At 49.5% G+C, this 16,452-nt stretch overlaps 2 protein-coding genes across 2 annotated transcripts; both read left to right on the top strand.

Annotated features, from left to right (window-relative positions):
- Window positions 1–11,866: 11,866 nt before the first annotated feature.
- Window positions 11,867–15,208, top strand: BKA55DRAFT_594335 (uncharacterized protein; the record flags this gene model as incomplete). Its single annotated transcript, XM_046195658.1, has 1 exon — window positions 11,867–15,208. One exon carries the CDS (start codon window positions 11,867–11,869, stop codon window positions 15,206–15,208), a length of 3,342 nt encoding a protein of 1,113 aa, XP_046049519.1.
- A 133-nt stretch (window positions 15,209–15,341) lies between these two features.
- Window positions 15,342–16,382, top strand: BKA55DRAFT_375110 (uncharacterized protein). The gene has a single exon (XM_046185910.1). It carries the CDS (start codon window positions 15,475–15,477, stop codon window positions 16,039–16,041), a length of 567 nt encoding a protein of 188 aa, XP_046049518.1. The 5' UTR covers window positions 15,342–15,474; the 3' UTR covers window positions 16,042–16,382.
- Window positions 16,383–16,452: the final 70 nt, after the last annotated feature.

The following is a 16,452-nucleotide window of genomic DNA, read 5'->3' as shown; positions in this document are numbered from 1 at the left end:
GTTCTTGGTCCCCGGACGTTCCAAGCAAGGTATGCCCACCAAAAGTGGCATCTCAATCATCCGTGGTGATTTGCAAAAATACTGAGAATTGAGGTGCGTTTCAATACCCTTCAAACTCGCCGAAGGTTCGGGCATCTAGAGCAAGGTCTGGGGAGCTTCATCTTGACACAACAGTCTGCTTCAATATAAACGATACAGTCGGTAGTTGGTGTCGGCTGTATTGAAATTTGTGGAAGTGTGTCGTTTCGAAACCAAATGGCCAAGATTCGCGATGCCTAGCCTGGCAGTTCTCCACTGATTGATTTCCAGGCACAGCTGATCCCCTGAGGCTATGGCGTCTGTTGGTCCAAGCCTCCAGGTTGGGCGACAGATTAAGCTTCGCACTGAAATCATGTACATATTTCGTAATCAATTACATTGTCAGTGCATCATTCTCATGGCGCGATTCTGTCAACTACCACAGCATATCATTGCCTGATGGTGCTTGTGTATCCTCCATGAGTCAAGGGGTCTTTGACCGAGAGATACCCATGGACAGATAAACAGAAAGACGTATGTAATAAGTGTTGAATTTAGGCTCTGGGCCATCAATAAAGCCGACCTGCGAATGCCGCGGACGGTAACAAACAATGGCGCCTTTGATACCCAGCCCAACGCTTTGATGGACCGGGGAGAAGTCCCGCGAAATTTTGTTGGTCCTTGACACTGGTGGTTAGGCATTGACAGTGAGCGTTGTCTTCTTGAAACCGCCGTTGAAAATATTCATCCATTCGACACGAATGTGCCATCGATATTAAGCCCTGGAATTGATGTGATGCTACACCCCCAGAACCCCTTGTTGCGCATCAATGATGTGCAGCAGCCACAGGCCCAAGCTTTATGGTGTCAGCAAATCTGCAAATGATATCCTGTGTGAAATTGGTTGCCATATGGCACTCTGTAATTTGTTTCTCTGTCCACCATGTTTCCGGATAGGTTCGCCGGTGGTTGATCCATGAAGAATGGTGGTGCCACGCCCGCTAGGTGGTCTGTTGGTGAACTCGATCCAAATTTGAATATATTGCAAAGCCTCCTTCGGTAATGTTTCCTACCATCAGCTCGGGTCAATTGAAGGCGCAGGCTCTAGACCCCGCTGTAAGAGGAATTCGCCGACGCCTCAGTAAATCAAATGGCTGAGCATGAACTCCATTCTGCATTGCAAGGGTAGGGTACCTCATTTCGTTGCAGAAACTCAATGCTGCCTATGTCCTGAGTGTTCATATGCCCGTTCATGGTTGCTGAGACCAACACCATTTCTGAGCAGGTCGTGGCACAGGTGTAGAGCGAGAAATCGAATGTTCGTTCCAAGGTTGGTGTGTTGTATAGATTAGTACAAAGAATTGTTTGAGATACCATCGATTGATCGTCACAGACGTATCAAGTATTGATTGTCTGATGCATGTAACAACGGTCTGTACTGCAACCTTGAAGTTAGCAATTTCAACAGTCGGTGGTTCTTATCCGAATATCTACACCTCAATAGGAAGGCCGAGCTGATAGATCAAACGTAGATTGGCGGTTCGGATGCACGTTGTCACCCATTTGCCTAATCCATGCGGCATTGAATGCAGCGGCAGGCGCGCAATGAGCGGGCACTCCCGTGGTATCAATCCCACCGCGTGGTCTGTATCAGTCCAATCAGTAACGTAGTATGATCTGGTGCATCCATCACGAGCTTCTCTGCGTACCCGATTGCGCGGGATGAGGTCGTCTTAGAGGTGCCAGCTGTGTTGAACTAAATAAACACTAATGCCGCTTGTATACTCTGCAACGAATGATGGGCTAATTCTAAATAGCCTCGTATGCGGTGCCGCAAACCTCGAGTTCAGGTTATCAATCTTGTGGTGATTGGATTGTTACTGAACCTAGCACTGGTCATAGCTTTCGTATACGACTCTGTCCTCGAATGGGCTGCTGTTTGCATAGGGTATGCTTAAACAACAGACACCATCAAACGGCTAGTTACCATCTTGCAGCATGCTCATCAATGGTGTCCTTCCCCATGAAAACACCTGTAGCTCGCCTCACACGAATAATTGGACCCCGAGATGCAATTCGCACACTGTATCATTCACAGTGGTGGGCTTCATAATACAGTAAGTTGATGCGAGCCAATGCAACAGGTCTGACGCTGTGCCACTTCTTGCTGGCATAGCATTGCATAGGTCGCCTGCAGACCATCAGGTGCCCAGAAGCAATGACGCGATAGAATGCATGGTGAGACTGAGCATTGCGTTGTGCCTTGCGCCGACAGGGCAAGGTGATTGTGACGCAGTCACTGTAATTACTGGTCACAGTCGAGAGTTCAAAGTCTTGATACAGAGCTTGATGGCATACCGTAGATGCTTGGCTCATGGTTGGCTGTCCCCCGACCTCTGACATACTGCTAAAGGAAACGCACGTGGATGCAGCCCGTAGAACAGTGGAAATTGAGGGCGTGCCGCAGAAGTCTTGGAACGGAATAATCGGCATCCTTTGTTATGCTCTGTAAGAATACGGCGCATCTTGGGCTGGCCGTGCCGACGCCCAGAAGGGATTAACACGATGGACAGCACGGCCGCTTAGCAGGCTATAGGCTTGGCATTTACAACGGCATGGCTAGGTAGCTGTGGCCGTGTGGGTAAGATAGCTCAAAAGGAACGACAATAGAAAATCGACTTGAATACGAGATTCATATCGGCTGCAGCATACCTGAGAAGCTGATGTACATAGAAATATCTTAACCAAACCGAGTGCCTGAGTAAGGCGCGTGATAGCTTCAACGGAACGTCGTATCCCTTGAGTATGCAAGGGCCCTGGCTGGGCCGTATCTCAATAAGACCTTTCAGTCATGACCGACATGGCCGAGACGCTGCCCCTCATTCGAGTTGGAGAGAAACTGCAAGTCAAGGCGGCAGCTGTGTCGCTGGACAGAGTGATGAGCTTTTTTCACTCCTCTAAAAGGGCCAATGGATAATTTCTGAGGATGGGACTGTGGAACGGCCCAATTCGCAATCAGACAGACTCATTGAAAGAGCGATAACTGTGTCAAGTTTGGGAATTTGAGGATACCATCACCAAATATGACAGCGAATGAGCTTGCCCTGTGATTTCTAACGCAGCTTTGAAGGTTCCAATGTCTGTGGTCCGTTTGTGATCCCGCTCTGTACCCCCGCGCTCGTCTTTCATTGTTGTATCCGTAATGAGATTCCCTACGTCACCCGGCAATCGCGTCATATCACCTTTCCTGTCACCCTTATTTTCCCGTGAACAAACTGGTTTGCCAGACTGGCCTGTTCACCATAGGCTGATGATGGAATCTGGAAGACTTGTATGGCTCTTGATCTGCCATTTTGCGGTCTGCTTGTCTGTCGAGCCATGTCAAGTGAAAGAAAGGTCCCACATAGTCGACTGAAAGATTTGCTTCGAAGGTCAAGTGTTGACACACACATACACAAGGCTGACCGATACCGCAGGTCGTCTCCCGAGACACTTGAGATCAGTCCTTTCAGGGGCTCAAGGCAGACGACGGCCCCATGTCTCACAACCATGCCCCTTAAGATCCCTTAGGGGCCGAGAACCCACCATAGATTCTAAAACCGATTGGATAATGGAACAAGCAAGCGACGTCATTATTCTTCCCCACGCAATTGAGCGAGCCCTTAATGAATCATTAGCGAATCAGATTTCCGCTGGCGGTTATGGCTGGCCCAGCACACCGGTGCCGTTTGCAAACACCCAATTTGCTTCTCAAGACGAGATGCTGGAACCGCTCAAGAATATCCTATCACCGGCTCAGATAGGAACAAGTACCGGCACACCGCATGTGATACGACAACATTGGCATGGTCTTCGTTGCTTCTTTGTCGTTCGGGGTCCAGAATGGATACCTCGTGACCATAAGAAATCTTGCCGGTCTGTCTAAAAATGTCGGTGTATGCAGCCTAAGATGAAATGCGGTCCATGGTTTGTCGTTTTTTTATGACCCCGCTGTTGAATTCTCAAGATCTCAAACGGGCTGCTGATGATAGCAGGCCTCGATGTGTCGAATAACAAGAGCGAATGGTATTCTGGCATGGGCCACTGCAGTCTTGTCAATAAGGACCATTGTAACATCAATTCTATCTGCCATTGTCTCCAAGTAAGATGCGCATGAATAAAAGAAATATTGGAAGACCAGACCCATTGAAGTCGGGAACGATACACGCCTGGCAAGGCTGCAGACTGTATTACCGAGTGTTCGTGAGAAGAAAGCGGGGGATGGCGTCCGTCAAAGATAGATGAGCGGATAGCCGTACGGGCAGTATGCATTCTCCGTAACCCACGGCCGAGACATCTGGAAGGTCCCCACAGCGACATGCTGCCCGCAGCAAACGATCTTTTTTACGTGCACACCCCATGCAGGTTCCAAGCCAGTCCGGGGCCCTCGTCTTCCCCCTGTCTGAAGCTTGGGGGCCCTGACCTAAAATTGGCGGGAGTCGGCGCCAAAGGATCGACGAGATGATGATCTCATTCCGTTGTTGGCTGTTCAGAGGTTTGTTTCAAGATGTCTCTTGCGCAGCATGAGAATATTGTCAAATCAAATGGCGCGTTGGTAAGATGTCCCACAGAAACTGGCGGAATGTGGGATAGGCATTTTGAGTCCAGGAACTGGCATCCTGGGGCATTCAGCCTCCCAGGTCTCGGGCTCTCTGCCACCACTTCCCATGACGCTCTTCAACCCATCCCCTTTGTCTAAGACGCGATTGGCCTCCCTACAGGATTTCCCTGGCCGGCGTATGATCCGTCTGGCTATGTCGTGTCTAGGCACGCTTGGGAGTTATAATTACCCTGTTGTTTGATTATATTGTTTCGAGAGGAAGGAGAGACTGGAAGACTAGTACGGGGAACTCAGAGGTGAGCCGATAGGCAAGTTTGAGAAAAGAGATGGCAATCCAACACTCCACTTGCGATGGTGGTCAACAATGCGATGCTATCGTCAGCGAGCGGCACTTGGCCGTGTTTCGCTATTAGCAAAGCGGCAAAAGGCGATAATGCCACGTCACCACGACGATGAGTCTGTTGGCGACTAAATGATAGACATATCACTGGGTTTATGTGACCTCAGATTCCTTGGTTTGACCTTGTAAACGAGGGCAATGCGAAATCGTGTCTGGATTGCCATCCTGCATGCCCTATCGAGTAAACCCTGCCCCCCCTTAACCGAGTATTTGGGTACAGCCAACCGTGGGTGCGTGGCAATCTGCACTGGGACCAGCGAGGAGTTGAAACCCAACATGCCATGCACTGATTCAGCCTTGTGGCTTGTGCACAAGCTCAGCCGGACGTTGGCGAGAGTGCAGTAATCTGTAATCTGGCGGTCGCTTTGGAAGATCAGGATGTGCCATCCTCTAGCGAGGGTAGGGCAGGGTTAACAACGACGGTTTTATCGGGGAAGGTTGAGTAGAGTGTTCCGGCGCTCGTAACAGTGGATACGAGAAGGCCCTAAATTGGTAGCACGAGGAGCCACGCGGGCGTTGGTGTTGGAGTTGACATTTTGATAGTTGCTGTGGACGAGGCTAACGGTTTTATCAAACAAGCTGCTTGGGGTTCCCTGTTGATACTGAGATTAGACGATACAGTAGCAGCTGAGGTAAGCGAATGCGCCGTGCTGCACTGTATAAAGAAAGGTCAACTGTCGCTTTCTCCAGTATAGTGGATACGATCCCTTGAATAGGTGAGATTGCCTCGAGCTGCTAAAGAGACACGATGTGATGCTGACAGAGAACACGATTGAGGAGGATTGAGATGCTAGGAAGAGCTTGATAGCGCCATCTGGCTGTGCATGGCAAGATCCAATTTTGGACGCTGAGGCTGGTGATTTTAGTGGAAGGTACTCTGTAGAATCAGGAAACGCCCGAAGCACTTTCCTTATGCCAAGCAATATAACAATATCAAACGGCAGGTATGTACATCCAGGGAGTAGGTACATTCTTCATTTTTTGAGTCCTAACTTTCAAGGCAATTCAACACCAGACCATATTCATCATCACGATATCAATATCGGCTGTTAGTCGATCTAAATCATCGCTGTTCCTCGTTTCAAATCCTCGGCTCTGCGGCCCCGTTCAAGGACCAATTTCCCTCCGGTCGGGTCGGGTTGTTTGGCTGGAGTCAAAATCAACATTGGCGCTCCACACATCGTGTCAGATTGAGGTCATTGTTGGAGGAGGCTCAAAAGTCCGGCCAGTCCAGCCCAGCTCAACGCAACGCGGAGTAGGACACTCAAGCCGCCATTCAGAGGCTCACCAGCCCCCTAATGCAACAGTATGAATCCTTGGGGCACAGGCACTTTTGCTTACTGCTCGCTCTTATGATGAACTTACCAGTCTTGCGCATGTGGCTCTCATGTTGCCTATAAAGTCAAATCTCTGGCATACAGACGGAGTCATCGCCTACGTATGCTGCATGAAAGAGGTACCACGTTTCGATATCAAAAACCAAGTCAACATCCGTGTCGATTGGTTGGTAGCCCTGCTCCTTGACCAACGCCGGGCACATGGTTAGCCATGTGCCGAAGCGAGTGATTGAGGTACACGCGAGGACACCCAATTCCAGGCGTGGAGACTGGTACTGTATGCGTATTTACGGGCGTTGAACGGTTGAAGCTTCTACCATCCCCTGTCATGGAATTGTTCTTTTTCTCTGACTATCGAAACTTGAATACGGTAGCGACGGGCAGCGGCTCCGACTGCTGTCAATTGACTCCTCAAGCCGGGAATGACCTGCTCGTTAATCATCCTAAGATTGTTTAGTCTTGGCCCGGATCGCTAGCCGAAGCTGTCCTCTTTTTCTGTCTGCTTACTGGTTCAAAGTAAGCTTGGGAACCACCGGTTTGTGTCAAGGCTCTTTGACATTTCTTTTTCTCCCTTTTTGATTCCCTCGTGATCATGATTTGAGAGGGTCTTACAACCTGAGACAAACGAGAATGCGAACATATGCCAAGAAGGCAGAAAGGAGCCGACAAAGACACAATAATAAACACAAAAAACGAGACTGCTGAACAAACAATCTTTAGTGGTTGCTCGGTTGAGGGTGAGCACCAAGCTTGTTTGTTAGGCCAAAGTCAAAGTTAAAAAAAAAAAAAAAATGAAGCAGAAAAGATCCGACCCCAACCCAGACTGTAGACTTTTCCACCACTTTGCCCCTCTTCTCTCTCATTCTGACAGTTTGACCGGATACGGTCTTGGTTTCCAAGTTCGTATCGTGATCATTGATTGCTCGATCGCCCTCGTCTAAAAGAGAACTTGGTCGAAATTGACAAAACTTTGCCTTTACCACTGTGCCATGGCATAGCTCCCCTCAAGGAGCAAGAAAACTTCTGACCTTTACATAAAGTATCAAAAATAACTAGTCTAAGGTCTACTAAATCTACACTGAATTCACCTAAGTCTTTTTGTCATTTAGGAGTGAGGTCCTAAGTTTTTTTGTCTCCCCTAGGGCTACCAAGGAGGGGTATGGCGTCTTATTGCATCGTCATTCTGAGATGGCTGCTCATCATCAAACAGTTGTATTACGACCAACCAGACTGAATAGCACATGTCTATCGGACCATGTCGTCCACAATGATTCATCTCGTTTTCATCTCGTTGTCAGACAGCTTCGTTAGTCAGGAACAGAGAATTTGCATATCGTCCCTTCGGATTGCTCTGGCATGGTCGAGAAATTGGATTTGCGCCGGCGCGTCTCATTCTGATTGATCAGTTTGAACAAGGTGTGTAGCTCAGACCTCTCGGATCCAGCGGCGCGCATCTCTCTCTCTTGTTTTGCGCCGGCTCTCCCTTAAGACAAAACCCTTGATCAACATGAGTATTTCATGCATTGAAGCATGGAGTAATAGTTTGTACTGCAAGTCTAGTCCTTGAGTTACACAAGGGTCGAGTGCCGAGGTCATCAATCATCATCAACGATAATCGCAATCCCAATCGCAAGCCATGATGATTTATGATGATGATATTTATGGCGTCTTTCTCCACTCTGAATGGTTAGCCGTTAGTTCTGATTTGGGAGCGTTTGTTGGTCGTTGTTGTTGGTCTGTTACGGCACACTGCCGCACTCCGAATACACGAGGAGCCCAACAGAGCACTTTGAGGCAAGGAGTGTCGCGTTTATTCTGTCGACCTTGATGGATTGGGCGTTAGAGAAGCCAGAAAAGGGGTGCCATAAGAGGAAGTGAAAGAAAACGGTGTGAGCCACACTATCCATGATCCATGGCATCCATCTTCATGGCCGAGCCCCGAGTCCCGCCCACAAGCTCAAAGCCTCAATCCGACCCTTCAAAGGAACAGTCCAAGCCCACTACCGAGCGCTAATTGGAAGCTGGGACGCTAAAGTTACAGCACAACGGTTCCCGAATTCCACGTATTCAAGGCTTCAGAGTGTATCTTTTATAAGATTAAGCTTCTGATTTGAGGAAAGTATAATGAGATAACGAAGCTTATAGCGTAATTGCTAAACCTATGCTGCTTTATACGACACACTTGGAGTCTTACGGAATCCCCAGGGATTGTCTAATTCGCAAGGGGGATGAGGATGGAAGAGAGGCGAGCTTGGAGCGGGCCAGGATCCATCGTCATGTTCCAACGTTCCGGTTCCCCAATGTGGGAGATGGAAGCCTTCTCTCATAGGCATGGATACTCTGACGATTTCCAAGAGTTTCGTTTGAACAAGCTCACACCGTTCTGTACACCTCTCTTCAATGCAATGCAGTTCCCTTTGCATCTCGCCCTTTCTTTTTCTTGGCTGGCTAGTCCATAGGTGATGGAAGACAGGGTAAGCTAACCAAAGATAAGCCAGCATCCAGTCCAGCCTATTGATATGCAACTTGACCTATCCCTTGCACGTTGACGATGACCCTATGGTAGGACTTGCTTGGTCTATGCTATGTTTCTGAGTCTAGCTTTTTGTCGCTGGGTTTTCCGTGTAACCGTCTTGTCCATCAACTGGTATGACTATGACTCTTCCCCCCCTTTCGTCTAGCCCTGTCATGTCTACCAATTGCTTGGGTGACTTGGCCCGTTCGCCCTGTTCTTAGGACCGAGTTTACACGGGAAGTGAGTAATCAAGTAGGTGAGCAGACAGGTGAGGAGGGAGGTTCACCGTATCTGTCTGTGTGTATAAGGATTATATTGGTCTGGAAGGTACAACGTGGTATGTCGGTCAATCTCAGTTCGAGACATTGTCCTCTAACGACATTAATTTTTGGTCATGTGCACAGGTGGTGTATCAAAATGAGTTAGACCTCGGAACATTTCATCAGAGTTGAGGTTGAGTTGATGTGTTGCATTAGACCGGTGTCTCCCTGCAAACTCAACTTTGTCTCCCTTGTATCGATCAAGTCTTGGGCTTTGGGTAACACCTCTCAACCACCTAAACTTGGACTCTGCTCTGTGTCTGGCTGCATAAGGCGGACATGCTCACTCCCACACTCTCACACACCATCAGGGCCTAACCATTCGCCTCCCCCTTGACCATTGACCATGAAATCTCCACTCTATCAAGTTGCAGTGGATGAAAATCATACACCCCTCCCCTGGTCACCTCCCCAGTCTCTCCAGTATCCACCCCGGTCTGTCTGTCGTCCACAGTAAAAATTGAAAGGGAAAGGGAAAAAAATAATTAAAAAAAAAAGGGCTGTAGGGAGATGGGAGGGTACGTACCCCAGTCTCCAAGGTTCCCATCGTCGGGAAATCCCTGGTCTGTGTATGTACAATCCAAGCCCCAGTATCTTAGAATCCTAGTCACATCAAATCAATCAATCACTTACTCACTCTGGTCATCCTCATCACCCTGCCTGTCTCTGCCCAGACTCCTCTCCTGAGTTGCAACTGGAGATTGACAGCGGATCAATGTAAGGAGAGGTGTAGATAGAGTACATAACATAATATCTGTCTGTTACAGGGACAAGCACGGGCACACAGGCACAGGTACAGGTAATGACTGAGACCTTAGTGGGCTGTTAGGACAGGCTTAGTGAAGCTCACACAGACACTTCCGACTCGGTCAACGCAGGCCAGCAGGCAGCGCCGTACAGTGCAGCAGAGGAGGCCCTAGGCACCTACAGGCATTAACCTCAGCACAGGCTACAACGCAGCACAGACTTTAGTACTGACACTGACACTGCCAGAAGATCAGCTCGTGTCAAGTGTCAAGTAGAGGACGCTCCAAATAAAGAAAAAACAGTCTTGGCTGGTCAGCCCTCCGCCATAATTTCCCGGCCCCAGCCCAAGAAAACACCCCCAAGTCAGAGAGAGAGCCCAACCGTAACAGCAACCGCTCAGGCTCTGGCTCTGGCTCTGGCTCTGCGCAGCGCCGCCGCATACAAGACTCTTCCGCTGCCCGCGTCCAAGCACCAGCAGCTTCCATTCAGTCTCTTCTATTCTGTGATCTAGCTTTCTTGACGTTAGCTCTTTTTCTACAAAGTCTCAAGTCTCGCCCGCTCCAACGCGCGCCAAAAGAGTAAGCCATCATACTTTGAAGCTTCTGCCCTCCCTTGCCCAGTTCGCTCTACCAACTGTACCAAGAGGAGATTGATTGCCCTATTTTTTTTTCTCTCTATCTTTTTTAACCTTCTGGTTCCCGGGCTATCATACAGCCACCGCCCCAAGCTACCTTACAGTACTCAGTTACCTTTTACCACAGGCTACTTATTACTACTTGGACTCCCCCCCTTTTCCATCTCAACTATCTTTTCTACCCCTCCCGCTCCACCACCAACTTTCCCATTGACAACCTAACTCACCTCTTTGCCTTTCTCACTTCTTGTCTGTCATAACAATCTACTTTCTTCAAAGAAACCCTTTGACACTCTACTCGAGAGAGACGATTCTTCCACTCCGTCAGCGTTACTCAGATTGCTTCACCACACGCTCGACAACCAAGCGCAGCTCAATTGCAATTCGCCGATCAATTTGCGACAAGCTGAAATTCCGGACTTTGTCGCGTTCCCTCGACGTTGGGTGACTCAGCCAGTTCGACCTCGATCTTCGGACTCCCTTGGACTTGTCACTCAAAGAGCCTGCGGCTTCTCGGAATTGATATAGTTTTCCATTCGAAATTGCTCCTGATCGAGATCTGCTCTGAAAAAGACCCATTGAACTTTCGGCAGTTTCGGGTTTACCACATCGACATAAGAAAACCCACCAAGCGCAGGACGTTGGTGTTGACATTTATCCTGGCTACGTTGCCCGCGCTATCGAAGGAGGTGTTTGTAACTTAAGCTACCCCAACCTGACCAACCTGTGGTTCTCGACGGACTCCTTCATTCTATTCAATCACCTGGACCAGTGATTCTGCGCTGTGCTGCAGCTCTGTGCCTGTCAAAGACGAACGCCCTGTTTTGCTTGATCCAGCGACCCCAAGGCGGCCCAAAAGGAGCCACCTGCATATCCCGCCCTCTGCCAGCTCACCACGCTGCTGCGAACTTGGCACATCATCACGCCTCGGATCGGCCTTGTCAGGACCTACCCAGTCACCCGCGTGTTGCTCAGCATCACTACCCTCGCGTAGTCCACTCAGCAGCACCATAGGCTTCCTGCGTCCCTGCATCTGCATTCATTACGTGCTGTCGACACTGCCCTGGCCTTTCTGGCATCCTACCTGGCACTGGCTGCACCCCAGAGTGACAGCTGCTCCACGAGGGATCGGCTTCCGCAGCCTCTTCCCCGCAATTCGCGTCTCTTATCGTTACCCCCAGGCCAGACGTCCCACCATGGCTCCCCATTCTGACTGAGCTTTTATATACGTCGATGCAACCTTCGAATGCGACCTGTCTCGCCCTCATAGTGTAATCACAACTCTCAGCACGACCATGTCTTTCAGCTTTGATTCAGATTCGAAATCCACATTAACAACTCACAACCTATCCGAAATGTCCTCATTAACACGTTCTCAACTTGGTCAGGTCCAGACAGCCTTTCCTTCACAAACACAACCAGTCCCCATTCCTATGTCAGCTATCAGTGCTTCATCAGGAGCTTCAAACTCACAAGAAGGCTCACCACTCATGTCTCCCGATACTGCTGTTCTAACTACGTACTCCTCCGTCCAGCCCTCGCCTGAACCCATGCGAGGTAGGGAGGAGGAGGTGTTCCCTTCGAGCTTCCAGTTGCCCGAATCTGTGCTGTCCCGGAAGACAAGCACAAATTCTCTTGGATACAATGCCATGTCAGAAGTCGCCAACAACAGCAAAGGAGGTCTCATTCGCCGATTCTCAAACCGAGCCCAACGATTTGCAGGCAGAAGACGACCATCTTCTGGTGCCCCTGCCAGTCGTGATGGAAGTGTTGGTCCCAGCATTCTCAGACGCCGCAGTGACAGCAACGCTACAGCACCCCAGGAGAACAGCGCCTTGACGGATACCGATGAGGAGCCTGAGATTATCCCCGACGACTGCATCTCCATGGTTGGACTTGATGGTGCTACCAACACCTCATCCGCCAACAGCACTCACGGATCCATCAGCGGAAGTGCTGGAGCTATGGCTGGCCCAGTGCTTCCGGCTGAGCTTCGCAATGGATGCCCAGTGAGAAAGGTCTCAAAGAAGAGCCGGCCTAAGAGAATCAACCTTGTATACGAGACCGAATCCAACAAGCTTTCTTGGGACGCCACCCGACCTCAAAAGTCTCTCCATGTCGATGAGATTAGGGAGATTCGAACAGGTTCAGATATCCAACAGTACATCATTGACTATGGCCTGGGCGAAGAGGCGGCTAAGTACAGCGACAAGTGGTTTACTATTATCTACACAGTTCCCGAGAACTCGAAAACAAGATTTCTGCACATTGTTACAGACAACACTAAGAGCTTGTCACTTTGGACAGAATTCTTGGATGCCATGTTGAGATACCGTCAGGAGCTTATGACATCGTTGATGGCATTCAACGACCGCGCTGTTGCACAATATTGGCAAACAGAGATGGCCAAGGAGTTTGGCGACCAGGTTCGAAGCCCCGAGCAAGAGGAGATGAACATTGCCGGAGTGAAACGCGTGTGCCAAAACCTTCACATTTACAGTTCACAAGCGACCTTGGAAGTCAACTTTCACTTGTCTGATTCGCGACGACGACAAAAACTAAACTTTAGGGAGTTCAAAGACTTTGTTCGACGCATGAAGCAAAGGACCGACGTTCAGCGAATTATCCGCAGCTTTGCCGCCAATCCCGAGTTCGGTCTTACCTCGACAGAGTTTCTTACTTTTCTCCGCGACGTCCAGGGCGAGGATGTCGATGCTAACCGCGTTGCCTGGGAGAAAATGTTCTCTCGGTTTTGCCGCCAGTACCGCAATGACGAGGCCGATCTTCCAGAAAACGCCGAGACTATGTCCGAAGCCGCCTTTGTTGGTTTCTTGACGTCAGAGCATAACGATGTGATTCAACCCGAGCCTCAAAACATTGTCCTGGACCGCCCGATGAACGAGTATTTCATCTCAAGCTCTCATAACACCTACCTCCTTGGTCGTCAGGTTGCTGGCCAGTCTAGCGTCGAGGGCTATATCTCAGCTCTTGTCCGGGGATGCCGATGTGTAGAGGTCGATTGCTGGGACGGCTACAACGGTCAGCCCGAAGTTAACCATGGCCGCACCATGACCACTTCAATCAGTTTCAAGGAGGTCATGACCACCATCAACAAATACGCTTTCGTCAAGTCCAAGTACCCTCTTTGGATTTCACTCGAGGTCCATTGCAGCCCGGCTCAACAGGCGACAATGACGGAGATCATCAAGGAATGCTTCGGTTCAAGATTGGTCACGGAGACTTTAGAGGCGTTCCCCGACAAGCTCCCCACCCCTTCTGAGCTTATGGAGCGTGTCCTCATCAAGGTCAAGAAGCCTCAAATTAAGGAGGAGCCTGTTTCCGTTGGCAATGACTTCCGTGGTCGACGAAGGGGTAACAGCCTCAACTCGCCTATGATGCGACCCTCCGCTCCCGATGGTACTCCTTTGATGCCCTCTCAGTCCCTTCCCCAGAGCCCAATGTTGACACCCAGCCACTCCTCGCGACGATTGGTCAGCAAGACCCGTGTCAACACTATCACTGAGGGCCGTGTCCAGGATATGATGAGCAGCAGCACTAGCGACAACGAGAGCGCAGGTGAACAACCAGCCAAGAAGGCCCCCAACAAAACTGTCAAGGTTCTTGGTGAACTGGGTGTCTACTGCGCTGGTGTCAAGTTCTCTGGCTTTGACACAGTGGATGCGAAGCAGTACAACCACATCTTCTCCTTCATGGAGTCTAGCTTTGCCAAGCACTCCCGTGCTAAAGATCAGAAGATGGCTCTTGATATCCACAACATGCGTTACATGATGCGCGTCTACCCCGACCGAACCCGCATCACCTCCAACAACTTCGACCCTCTTATCTACTGGCGACGCGGTGTCCAGATGGCCGCTCTCAACTGGCAGACTTTCGATCTCGGTATGCAACTCAACCGTGCCATGTTCGATGGCAAGGATGCTTCTGGCTATGTTCTGAAGCCCGCCGAGCTCCGAGATATTCAAGTTCTCCCCTACAACTCCGACATTGCCGAGGGCAAGAAGGAGCGTAGTGTTGTCTCATTCAGCATTGATGTCATCTCTGCCCAACAGCTTATGCGACCTGCCAACCTTCCCGCCAACAAGTCTATGGACCCCTACGTGGAGATCGAGATCTTCCACGCCAACGACAAGCGCGACAAGAAGGAGGCTGATTCTAACTTGGTTATGGAGCATGACTCGCCCCTCAAGGTCCAGACTGAGGTGATCCGCGAGAATGGCTTCAACCCCATGTTCGACAAGCAGTTCAAGTTCAAGGTTACCACCAAGCACCCTGACCTGATCTTCGTTCGCTGGTCCGTCAAGCTCTCCAACGATGGCGAGAGCTACAATGAGCGCCCTGCCGTTGCTACCTACACCGCCAAACTCACCAACCTCAAGCAGGGTTACCGCACCCTGCCTCTCCTCAACCACGCTGGCGACCAGTACCTTTTCTCTAAGCTCTTCTGCAAGATTAAGGTTGACTCGGTCCAGAAGATGCTGATTGATGCTCCTCGCCGAACCCAAGACGGAAACAAGCTCAACCGTCTTGGTGGCAAGGTCTTCAGCCGAATCAACACCAGCCCCAAAAGTACCATTGAAAAGTCTAGCTCCGAGAAGACGAGCTTTGACAGCTATTGATTACCAACTGAGTCACATTTATCTCATCTGTACGAACACTTTTTTCAACCTTCTTGGATATAATTCTTTTTACCATTCACTTCTCGATCGATCGATACTGAGCCTGGCGAGGCTGGATCTGGACACTGCTTGAGTCTGATATCGACAAGGATCTTGGGCAAAGGATATCCGAAGCCACCCTATGATATTAGTCACACATCTTTATTCCATGATCCCAGGAGGATCCTGGCGCGACACGCGATGGGACTGAAGGGATCTGTGACTTGATGGCTGGAACCTGCGTCATTACTGTTTACTTTGTTTGTTTTCTTTTCTTTTTATTCAAGACAGGGTTGAAGCGTTTGAATAACCCTTTTGACAGTACCCTCCGGTACACGACGATTTCCTTAAAAATACGGCGCATGAAAAAAACAGTTAAAGATGGACAAATACCCCCTTCAGCGTGGATGGTGTTGGTCATTAATGGGATTCTATGTTTATATTATTTTTATTGTCGCGGCATTGAAAGCTGCTTCTATGGATCAAAGGAACAGGACGGGAATGAAAAGGAGTCTGCATACACCACGCTTGGCCGTGATTTGGGAGCGTCAGGGAAACTTGCATTGCACTGGGGAATACCGGAATTCACGTATTATAGATCGGCACAAGGCAGGGGAGCCAAACACTTGGGAAATATCTCTTTTCTGCTGAAAGCACTTTCACTCACTTTACTTGGCCCACAATATCTCTCTCATCTCTTGACTCTCTTGTTGATTTTACCACAATCTGATGTCATCAATGTCACCTGGCACGGGAGACGAGATGATAGGAAGAAGGTTATTGCACTGGCATAAGGGAGAATGGAATGGCTGGTGGAGAACATAGGGATATCCCTCACATTTTGAGGCCTCTGAGATGGAACAATGGATCGACATAGGGAAATCATGATATACACATACCGGTGGCTCACGCTACAACAAACAATACAAACAAACTACTGGGCCACCCCCTCAATCTGGGGATAGGCAATATGCCCCTTCCCCCTTTTTGGAAGAGGTCTTCTTGGCCTTGACTCAAGGCGAAGAGGGGAATAATGAGAAATGAATAATTTTACAAACACATGAATCTCTGATCAAAGTCTGTGACCCGTATTCTCGTATTATACCCCTGTTCCCTTAACAAAATATCTATAAACTAATCTCCACAAGTCAACTTCCTAATCCCAGCGACGAAACCGCCTCGTTCTTATTTACGCTTCTCACTAA

This window comes from Fusarium redolens (assembly GCF_020744475.1).
Source record: "Fusarium redolens strain MPI-CAGE-AT-0023 chromosome Unknown BKA55scaffold_8, whole genome shotgun sequence".
Taxonomy (NCBI): Eukaryota; Fungi; Ascomycota; class Sordariomycetes; order Hypocreales; family Nectriaceae; genus Fusarium; species Fusarium redolens.
This window is presented reverse-complemented; position numbering and strand designations above follow the sequence as displayed.